General features: G+C 42.7%; 1 protein-coding gene across 1 annotated transcript in view; it reads left to right on the top strand.

The window, feature by feature from the left end:
• The first annotated feature begins 1,127 nt into the window (after positions 1-1,127).
• Positions 1,128-11,511, top strand: part of LOC142891081 (NACHT, LRR and PYD domains-containing protein 14-like) — a 407,498-nt gene continuing 397,114 nt past the window's right edge. Inside the window, exons 1-8 of the mRNA XM_076030408.1 lie at positions 1,128-1,181; positions 2,259-2,398; positions 2,629-2,748; positions 3,102-3,169; positions 3,369-5,253; positions 9,863-10,024; positions 10,622-10,795; positions 11,162-11,338. Coding sequence (XP_075886523.1) covers positions 2,265-2,398; positions 2,629-2,748; positions 3,102-3,169; positions 3,369-5,253; positions 9,863-10,024; positions 10,622-10,795; positions 11,162-11,338 — 2,720 coding nt within the window. The 5' untranslated portion in view covers positions 1,128-1,181; positions 2,259-2,264. The remainder of the gene's footprint in view (positions 1,182-2,258; positions 2,399-2,628; positions 2,749-3,101; positions 3,170-3,368; positions 5,254-9,862; positions 10,025-10,621; positions 10,796-11,161; positions 11,339-11,511) is intronic.

Here is an 11,511-nt window from a genome sequence, read left to right as displayed (position 1 = left end):
CAACCTCTACTTTAGCAGGGTGCTTCAATATTATTGTGCCTTGTTAACAGGTTGTAATTCTGTTCATTTTAATGTTGGATGTCAGCTTGAAGTCACCACTACAGCTGCAGCCTGAGGGGGAGAAGGGCTGATCAGACAGAAGAACACTGTGCAGCAGCAGGAAGTGCAAAGCTGATTTCTAGCTTGTGCTCCAGATGCGGCCAGGCAGTGGACAGTTTGTGCAACAGACTGGTGTGATGTGGCAGGCAGGCAGGCAGCAGTCATTCAGAGTTTGAGCATTTCTATCTGGCTGTACCCCAGAGAAACAATGGAAGGCCTCAGATGACTGGAGTATTGATTTGAGAATCCACGTATTGGACTGATCAATATTTTAGTCCTGATCTGCTCAATAGTGTCATTTGTCATCATGGATCTGCTCCAGGTCTCGTCCCACTGTCGCCCCCTGCTGCTCTGGGGGCCCAGTTGTTTTTTTCTCTGATTGGACAATGAGACACCTTTGGTTGTGATTTAGCGCTGGACAAACAAAAGAGAGAAAACAGGTGCAGCTCTTCAAAGAGGAAATCACATTTTTCTCACCGTCATCATGGACTGCCAACAAGTTATGGCAACTGTTGGCAGAACTCTGGCAGCCAGAGTCAGCCAGGCAGTTCTACTCCAGACTTTACAGAAAAATGAACACATGGTGAAAAAACTCTTCCAGCAGCAACTAGAATAAATACTGAGTGAATGACTTTGAACACAATTTGCATCTTTGAAATCCTTTGAAGAAAGAAAAGTAACCAGCGTGTTTTTTCAATGTGAGCAGTAGAAAGTCCAGATATTTGTGTATAAAATGCAGGAAGTCAAAGTAAAAAGTCAGAGAAATACTCAAGTAAAGTACAAATACTTGGAAAATGGACTCAAGTACAGTGACAAAGTATTTGTACTTTGTTCCTTGCCACCTCTGGCTACAGGTGTGTGTGGGTGTGTGTGTGTGTGCTTATGGGCGTGTGTGTGTGTGTGTGTGTGTGTGTGTGTGTGTGTGTGTGTGTGTGTGTGTGCGTGCTTATGGGTGTGCCATTTGGCCTTTGTCTTCATAAAATGAGGAGTGGCAGAAGCAAGAAGAGAAGTCAGAGTTTTTCTGTGTCAGGCTCCATTTTGAGGCGAGGCAGCAGCAGCAGTAACAGCAGCAGCAGTGAGCGGTGCAGCAGGGTGAGTCCTCTGACTCAATGATCCTCATTAAACCTAATGAACTGATTTCAGTCTTGACTTTTTGACCTCCTCCTTTCTCAGTGTTGTGTTCCAGTTAAAACTCCTGACTGTGTTGAAGGTTTATTGTTCATGTTTTCTGGAATCTGCTTCAAAATATATGGCAGATGTTATTTTTCACTAGGATAGAAAAGGGCTGTGAACTGTTTTTACCTTCATTCTATGTTGGAAAAAGTCAAAGTCAGTTCATTTCATTTCTACACAGGCTGTTTATGTGCCATGACTACTGGACTTTTTGGCCTTTTCACAGAGTGTAGTGTCATTCAAGGAAACAGTGTATCAGAAAGACTGATCAGAGCAGCAGGAATCCTAAAAGATCAATGGCAGCTCAAAGTCCAAGTCCAAGGCGCCACATTGAATGTGATGTCAGTCAGCTGAGTTATTTCCTCTTGTCCCAGTCTCTGCAGTGGAGGAGAGTTTTAGAAGACACCAAAGGAGTCGCACTGGATTCATTCAGTGACAACAAAGGCTGCTAGGATTCTGATGATACTTCACACTTTCAACCTGTTGAAGGTTCAAAACTAATGTTGGCTGCAATTCCTGCTCATTAAATACTTTGTGCAGTTTTCTCTACTCTAGATTGTGCGTCCACATTGTAGAGTGAGGAGCTGAGGACTGTTTTGATCTCTGTTGCATGAGAAAGAAAAAACTCTGAATCACTTCATTAGATTGAGTTACTGCTGATGGATTATTTTGTTCTATACACACCATCGATGTTCCATGTTGACTGAGTTTCCATTTTTTACACAGCGTCATGTGAAACACTATCAGGGAATCCAAGCATCTAAAATATCAGGAGAACAGCTCAAAGTCCAAGTTGTTCTCTGGGAGGCTGCATGTTGGGTGGAGGCAGCAGCAGTAGCAGCAGCAGGTGAGTCCGGACTGACTGAATAACGCATTCAATGTAACGCATGTGACTTCAGTCTGGGTGATTTCTTCCTGTTCTCTCGCTCCCAAGTGGAAGTCAGACTGTTCTGAGCTCCCTGCCTCATTTCCTGTTTGACCTCCAGCTCAAGATGAGTGTTCGAGTGGAGGAAGAGGAGGACGGAGCAGCAGCGTCTCCAGGGTTCAGCTGTGTGTCTCTGAAGAGTCACAACTCCAAAGATTATCCTTACAACTTCAGTAATGAACCTGGACCTCCTGAGACACAGTAAGAACACTTAGAGTGACTCAGTAACTGGAACTGCTGTTTGATTCACTGTTCAAACTGTTGGTCATCTGGAAAAACTGGAAAAAACGGGAACCTGATGTGAGAGGAACAACCCTCTTTCTTCAACCCCTACTGGAAACAGCAGTGTGTGGAGATTTATTAATGACTCTCAGCCGATCATTGAGGAAAGAATCATGTTTTAAACACAGACATCAATGTTTGTGTTGCAGAGTTCAATACAGGACAAAGAGAGCAGAGTCTCCAGGGTCCAGCTGGGAGTCTCTGAAGAGTGACTGGTCCAAAGATGAACCTCCACTCTTCAGTAATGAACCTGGACCTCCTGAGACACAGTGAGAACACTGTGTGTGTGTGCGTGTGTGTGTGTGTGTGAGACTGTGGAACTGGATCCAGTGTTGACACTGCAGCTCCTTCACATTTCAAAGTGTTGAAATCCAGTTCAGTCCAAAGCCAAACAAGCATCACTGGAGAGAAACACAACCCAGTTTTGACTTGAAAACTGAGCAGAGCTGATGAAATAATTTCTACTGGGCAGACTGGGAGAAGAGCATCATGGGAATTGGAGCTGATTTAGAGCCAAAGATTAAAATAAAGTTCATGTCAAAGACCAAATGAAGAATTTCAATAAACAAAGTTTTAAACAAATTAAAAAGTGACAAGTTGATCAAAGTGGCTCCATCCACAGGAGGAGGAAGAAGAGTGGTGGGTGTGGAGCAGCACTGCAACCTGCCAGTCACAGCCAGACTGATCACAGTAAGACTGTCCACCTGCACCTCCTTCACTTCTCCCTCTGAGATCATGTCAGGACCTCCAGTGAGAAGATTCACTGAGGGACATTGAGAGCAAACAGTCACACAGCAGCTTCACCACAGCAGCTGAAAAGTTGTGGAGAGAAAATGATGCTCACACTGTCACACTGATGTTTTCTTCTCCAAACTTTTCTCTGCTCCAGGGGCTGATGATGGTCTGCAGGAGCTTCTACAGCAGCAGAAGATCAGTCTGGAGAGGAGATGTGAACGTGTGACTGAAGGTGAAGAAGCAGGAAGTCAAACCCTCCTCAACAGCATCTACACTGAGCTCTACATCACTGAGGGACAGAGTGAGGAGGTCAACAGAGAGCATGAGGTCAGGCAGCTGGAGACCAAGAAGACCAAGAAGACCAAGGAGAGCCTCCACGACCGTCCAATCAGGTGCAGCCAGATCTTTGAAGCCTCACCTGAGCAGCAGGGACTCAGAGTCAGAGTGGTGCTGACCAACGGTGTCGCTGGGGTTGGAAAAACCTTCTCAGTGCAGAAGTTTACTCTGGACTGGGCCCAGGGCCTGGACAACCAGGACCTTCATCTGGTGCTTCCTCTCTCATTCAGGGAGCTCAACTTGGTCAAAGAGCAGCACTACAGTCTTCTGGAGCTGCTCCATGTTTTCCATCCAACGTTAGAGATGCTCACAGCAGAGCAGCTGCATGTCTGCAAACTTCTCTTCATCTTGGACGGCCTGGATGAAAGCAGACTGGCTCTGGACTTTGAGAAGAACCAGGTGGTGACTGACGTCACTCAGGAGAAGTCAGTCAGTGTCCTGGTAACAAACCTGATCAGAGGAGATCTGCTTCCCTCGGCTCTGCTATGGATAACTTCCAGACCTGCAGCAGCCAATCAGATCCCTCCGTCGTGTGTGGACAGGCTGACAGAAGTACGAGGCTTCACCGATGACCAGAAGGAGGAGTATTTCAGGAGGAGGTTCAGAGATAGAGAAGATGTGTCCAGCAGGATCATCTCCCACATCAAGGCCTCCAGGAGCCTCCACATCATGTGTCAGATCCCGGTCTTCTGCTGGATCACTGCCACAGTTGTGGAGAGCATGTTGAGCTCAGAGCAGAGAGGAGAGCTGCCCAAGACCCTGACTGACATGTACTCACACTTCCTGCTGGTCCAGACCAAGAGGAAGCAGCACAAGTATGGAGGAGGTCCACAGGAGCTGACGGTGGCTGACAGGGAGCTTCTTCTGAAGCTGGGCCAGCTGGCATTTGAACATCTGGAGAGTGGAAACATCATGTTCTACAGTGAAGACCTGGAGAAGTGTGGTCTCAGTGTGACTGATGCCTCTGTGTACTCAGGAGTTTGTACAGAGATCTTCAGGAGAGAGAGTGTGATCTTCCACAAAACCGTCTACTGCTTTGTTCATCTGAGTGTCCAGGAGTTTCTGGCTGCAGTCTACAGCTTCCACTGTCACACCAAGAGGAAGAAGGAGGTTCTTCAGGATTTCCTGAAAGACTCAAAAGCAGGGACATCACAAGAAAATATGTTTTTAAAACTTTTAAATTGGTTTAAAAAAGAAGAAGGCCCTAACCCTAACCAAACCTTAGACACCCATGATGAGTTTCTTAAGAGGAGGATGGAGAAATCCCTGCAGAGTCCAAATGGTCACCTGGACTTGTTTGTTCGCTTTCTCCATGGACTCAGTCTGGAATCCAACCAGAGACTCTTAGGAGGCCTGCTGGGTCTCACTGACAACTATCCAGGAACCTTACAGAAGGTCATCAACAACCTGAAGGAGATGAACACTGGTGATGTTTCTCCTGACAGAAGCATCAACATCTTCTACTGTCTGCTGGAGCTGAAGGATCAGTCAGTGCATCAGGAGGTCCAAGAGTTCCTGCAGTCAGAGAACAGATCAGAGAAGGAACTCTCAGTGTTCCAGTGTTCAGCTCTGGCCTACATGCTGCAGATGTCAGAGGAGGTTCTGGAGGAGTTGGACCTCAGCAAGTACAACACAACCATGGAGGGAAGATTGAGACTGATTCCAGCTGTGAGGAACTGCAGGAAGGCTGTGATACGTTTAAGGTATGTAAATACTGTGTGTGTGTGTGTGTGTGTTGTGTGTGTGTGTGTGTGTGTGTGTGTGTGTGTGTGTGTGTGTGTGTGTGCCACATATAGAATATATTCAACAGAAAATATCTAAATCAAATGGGTATTATGTATAAAATGAGGGACCTGTTGAAGAAGAAATGTCTTTCAGTATTGTAGTTCTCACTTATAATGCCATATATGTCATATTGTGTTGAGGTTTGCGGAAATGCGTCCAGAACGTATATTGACCCTGTAATTAAACTACAGAAAAGAGTTATTAGATTATTAAATAAAGTTCCCGAAAGCACAAATAAATGATTTATAGAGTCAAAGATCTTCCAATTCATAGATATAGTGGACTTGAAAACATTAGAAATACTATTTCCAGGAAATAATCAAAATCTTGCGCTCAGTATTCTAAGTTTTTTTTTTAAAGTGAGAGAAAATCAATCCATGTTCAGAGGGTTGAGTGTCTTTGAATGATGGAAGGTGAGAAGCATTGTTAAATATAGATGTCTTTATTTTTTGGGAGTTCCATTTTGGAATGGGATCAGTGACCTTTTGAAAATGTGTGCTTCTTTGTTGAGTTGAAAAAATCTTGAAGGGCAAAATACTTGATGATGATGAGGATAAATGATTGAATTGTGAGTCAATGATGAAGAATAATGTCAAGCATATTTTGTTGAGTTGCGTTTCTCTTTTTTTCCTTTTTGATTTTGTCTGACTAATTATTCCAGCTAATCTTATGGACTGAATAGGAGAGGCAAGAATCAGCTTGGGCTTCAGCCTGCTGCTTTTTCCTTCACACAGTTATGTTTTTGCTGTTGTGAGTCTTTAGAATGTGCACATTTGTTTTGGAATCTTCTTTTTCATTGTTGTCAGTTGATTGCACAAGATTGATTGAATTTGAATTCAAGTGGCCATTGTTGCGAGACAAAGTTTGCCTGTAAAAATTACAACATCCTGGGCTGACGAAACGGGTAGAATTGTGATTGCTCAGATAGAATTTCATTCAAGGAAGATAGCCCTTATATCTGCGTAGGCCCCTAATGATTTCAGCAGAGATTTTTATAATTTAATCGCAACAAAAATGTTAGAATTGACAGATTACTCTTTCATTGTAGGTGCAGATTTAAATGGAGTGTGGGACCCAGTTCTTGATAGATCAAGCACAACCTCCTCGGGAGGCCAGTCTATGGCCACAAATGCTTTAAAATCCTGGGCTAATAATTTGGGGCTGGTGGACATTTGGCGGTTAATCAACCCTACCATCGAAGACTATACATTTTTACTCTGGTCGCCACAAATCTTTTTCTCGGATAGACTACCTCTTCGCTTCCCCACAACTATTTCAACGTGTTAATGCTGCAACCTTACTCCCTATAGCTCTTTCTGACCACAAGGGTGTTTTCTGCTCTGTAACTCTGGACTACATCTCTAAACGCGCTGCCTGATGGCGCTTCAATACCTCATTACTAAAGAACGAAGAATATATCAAACAATTCGTTTCAGGACTCAAAGAATTTCTTAACTTCAATGTTGGTTCTGTGGAGGATCCCAGAATCCTTTGGGATGCTATTAAAGGCTTTATTACAAGCAATACTATTTTATTTAGTTCTAATGCACGCAAATCAAGGTCCCTTCATTTCCAAAATCTTGAAGGAGAATTTTCCAGGTTGGACTTTATTTTGCGATCCAATTTTACAGAACAAGTTGCTCTACAACGCACATTAATTAAGAAGGAAATTAACAACGTTTTGAAACAGCAATCCAAATTTCAAATTCACAGGACCAGACAAAAATATTATTTTCACGGTGCCAGGCCGAGCCATCTCCTGGCAATGAGAATTAGATCCAGCGACCATTTTGCAGACATCCCAGCCATTTAACTGGCAGATGGCAATATTAGCAATGACCCTAAACAGATAAACAGAACATTCCAAACGTTTTACTCCGAATTATATAAAAAAGAAGTGTCCTTGGATAAAATTCGATGTGACACATTTTTAAATCAATTACATTTACCCCAACTACCAAGAACTGACTCCTCTGACTTAGACGGACCAATTCTCCTCGAAGAGGTACAAAAAGCTGCTAAAGCGATGCAGAAAGGGAAATCGCCAGGCACTGATGGCATCCCTCCTGAATTTTATGTTACTTTCTGGGAGCAGTTGGGCCCATTTCTTTTCGATATGATTGTGCTCTCGATTGAAAAAGGCAGATTTCCGAGAGATGTTAACACAGCCCTTATTTCTCTGCTTTTGAAAAGGAATAAAGACCCCACTGACTGCTCTAGCTAATAGTCTGTACTCTCACTTGATGCCATGAAAGCTTTTGACCGATTAGAGTGGCCATTCTTATGGTCTGTTTTAGAAACAATTTTATCGGAATGATTAGGGCACTATACTCAAATTCTTCAGCACAGGTATTGACTAGTCAAACATATTCTCCTCTCTTCTCAGTTTCCAGGTCCTCACGCCAGGGTTGCCCACTCAGCCCTGCATTATTTGTACTCTCTCTGGAGCCTTTAGCCGAAGCGATTCGTCAGTCTAATTTGGTCTTGCCTATCTCTGTTTACAACACTCAGCATCAGTTGTCACTATATGCGGATGATGTTTTAGTCTTCTTAGAAAATCCAGCTCAATCTACACCACATCTACTGGCTATCTGTGAAGAGTTTGGAAATTTGTCAGGTTTTAAAATGAATTGGTCCAAATCTGCTCTCCTACATCTCAATGATGTTGCTAAATCCTCTGTCCTTCCAGCCAACATTCTCACAGTACAACACTTTACGTATTTAGGAATTGAAATATTCTCTTCTCTAAACCAGATCACTAAATATAATTACTCAATGGTTCTAAATAAAACATTAAGGGATTTGGACCAATGGGTTGATCTTCCTATGTGTATCCATGCTCGTGTCTCTGTCATCAAAATGAACATCTTGCCCAGAATCAACTTTGTTAGCTCTATGATTCCCCTTCCTCCTCCATCTGACCATTGGAGTAAGCTCCAATCCGCAACCACAAAATTTATTTGGAACCGAAAGCGCCCCTGTTTGACATTGTCTGTCCTGCAGAGAAGGAGGGAGGATGGTGGCTTAGCAGTTCCTGATTTTAAACTTTATTTCTGGTCGTTCGTGCTTAGGTCCTTACTCTCCTGGTTTAACCCTGATTCTTCTGTCACGCTAGAGAGTAACGCAGTTCAGCCGTGGACTCTTCAGGATGTTCTCTTTAGCAACATTTCTAAAAAACAGTGTCAATTACGTTTTGGCCCCTTAATTTCTTATCTTGTATTGATATGGAGACAAGTTGAAACACACTGTCGTCTAGCCTGCAAATGGCACCCCTTTTCGCCAATTTTCAGCAATAATGCGATTTTAATAGGAGGAAGGCCTATTTCTGCTTCTCAATGGCAACAGAGGGGTGTTCGCTATCTTAAAGATATCTGTAACGACTCTGGGTTACTCTCTTTCAATCATATGAAGGATGCATTTGATTTGCCTAATTCCACTTTTTTCTTTTACTTACAGCTAAGATTTGCGCTTAAAGCACATGGTATGCCCTGGCAACGCTCTTTACCTACCCACCCATTAAGAGACTTATTTACTAAAAAAATAAAGGAGTTAAGGGTATGGCCTCTAAACTATACTGCTTTTTGCAAAAGGACCCAGTCTCACTCCCTATCGAGAGAATTTGGAGAAAAGATTTCCCTGACCTTGTTCAGGAGTTCGATTGGAATGCGGTCTGGTCCAGTATACTTACATTCGCATATTTTGGGACTGCTCTCCCGTCCGAAGTTTCTGGAAAAATATTGCAGCTAAGTTATCTGACGTGACACAAGTAATGGTGCCTGTACTATACGTGTTGTGATTTTAGATGATCTTTCAGTTTTCAATATATCAAAACTTAAAAAAAGAATATTTTTTGCTGGACTAACAGCAGCTAAAATTTTTTTATTGCAACTCAATGGAAACCACCTCACTCTCTGACCGCCCAATCCTGGGTTCTGTCCCTGCTGGATGTCATTTATATGGAGCTTTCAACGGCTCGGATTAATGGCGCTCGTGAAACCACAATCAACACCTGGCGTAGCGCCGCTGAGTCCTTAAAGAGCCTGATATAAAATCACGTCTCTTCTAGCTCTTCTACTATAGTTCCTCTGGTGTTCTTTTTGTATAAGTCCCCTCCGTCTTTGTCAATACGTGAATATGTGTTATGTGTTTGTTTTTTGTTTTTTGTATTGTATTGTTTTTTTTCTGTCTTCTTCTAATTTTGTACTATCTTTTTATTTTATTTTTTTGAAGGATGATTATAATTGTCATTTTTGTTATTTGCCTTCATATTATTTATTTATTTATTTTTATTTAATTCTTATCTTATCTTATTTTTTTAAATTATTTTTGTTATTCTTGTTCACCAGTGTCTTCACTGTGTTTTGTCCCATGGCATGTTCTCGGCCTTGGGCTTGATTTTCTGTATTGTTTTATGTAATAAAAACTTGATCACAAAAAAAAAACCGATTCAATCGTTCAAGATGGTGATGGTGATGATGATGGTGATGATGGAAGTGGCAACTTCTCACTCTGCTCTCCTTCATTTAGTTTTCTCCCAGAGCTTCAGTGTGCAGTGGTGTCTTCAGCTCTGCAGTCCAGCCCCTCCCACCTCACACTGCTGGACCTGAGTCTCACAATCCTGGATGATCCTGGAGTGAAGCTGCTCTGTGCTGGACTGCAGAGTCCAAACTGCAGACTGGAAGTTCTCAGGTCAGTTCCTGCTTTCTACTGGTGGACAGTGTGTGTCAGCAGATGACAACTGGTGTGTAACGCTGCTCAGTGTGAAGACTTTGAAGCAGATATTAAAGACTCATCTAGACAAAGTGGATGTTGTTGATATTTTCATGTCAACAATCTGCAGCCAGACAAGACTTTGGATGGTGGAAGAAAGTGTGGAAAATGTCTCCAGTCACTTTGGAGCTCAATGGAAGTTGTTGATTGGTGATGAAGGTCACATGACTGAGCAGAAGATCCTGTGAAGAAATATTAGAGGCAGATTAATAGTGCAGCAGTATTTCTTCATCTTGTCCTTTGAATGTGTTTGACTTGTAATGAGACTCTGATGACTGAAAACAGCCACAAGAATACAAAGGACTCACTGATTATTTTCCATCTTCACTGCTGATTGGCTGCACACTGACTGACACACTGCTGTTGTTATTGTGTTGACAACCCACTGGCACAATGACTCATTTGAGGGAATGACTCAGTGATCCCAACAGCTGCACATCTGGATCATCAACAGGGAGAAATGACTCTTAATATGACATTTACAACATGGAAGAAATCAAATATTGATTTATTCAGGTTGGAGAACTGCAGGTTGTCAAAGATCAGCTGTGATTGGCTGCTCTCAGCTCTGAAGTCCAACCCCTCCCACCTCAGACACCTGGACCTGAGTGTGAACCAGCTGCAGGATTCAGGAGTGACGGAGCTGAGTGGTTTTCTGCAGAGTCCAGACTGTAAACTGGAGACTCTGAGGTCAGTACTGGTTTGGAACCAGTGGATGATGGTTTCAGCACCAAACACAGTTCATCACACATGTTGAATAAACATTGAACTGAAGATTGATTCATATCAAAATAACATCCAGAAATATGAAAACTTCATTCAGTGTGTAAAGTAAAAAAAAACAAAAAAACAAAAAAACAAAACAGATCATAAGAGGTCATGTGACCAAACATAATTTCAACACACATTAGTTTTGGACTGAGGATTTAATTTCAAGGTGACATTTTCTGGAGTTGCAGATTCTGAAGTCGACATTTCACTTTGATTTTCAGAGTGATGACACCCTGGAAAAACTCTCCATCATTATAAACTCTCCATCATTTATTCTTTATTCAGGTTGAGAAACTGCAGTTTGTCAGAGCTCAGCTGTGATTGGCTGCTCTCAGCTCTGAAGTCCAACCTCTCCCACCTCAGACTCCTGGACCTGAGTCTTAACGACCACCTGAAGGATTCATCAGTGAAGGTGCTGCGTGGTTTTCTGCAGAGTCCAGACTGTAAACTGGAGACTCTGGGGTCAGTTCACCCTCCTCACTCTACAACTTCTATCACTCTTGTTATTGTTGTCATGATTTTCACTTGACTGGGCCCTGTTGCAGGAAACTAGGATGAGGGATTAAGCCGGGATAGCATGGTTATCCTGGATCAATTGATGTTTGATGTGGTTGCACAACAGTGGGATAGGTGGA

Source organism: Nelusetta ayraudi, unplaced genomic scaffold, assembly GCF_046127955.1.
Source record: "Nelusetta ayraudi isolate G7.1 ecotype Tasmania unplaced genomic scaffold, CSIRO-AGI_Nayr_v1 ptg000028l, whole genome shotgun sequence".
NCBI classification, from domain to species: Eukaryota; Metazoa; Chordata; class Actinopteri; order Tetraodontiformes; family Monacanthidae; genus Nelusetta; species Nelusetta ayraudi.
This window is presented reverse-complemented; position numbering and strand designations above follow the sequence as displayed.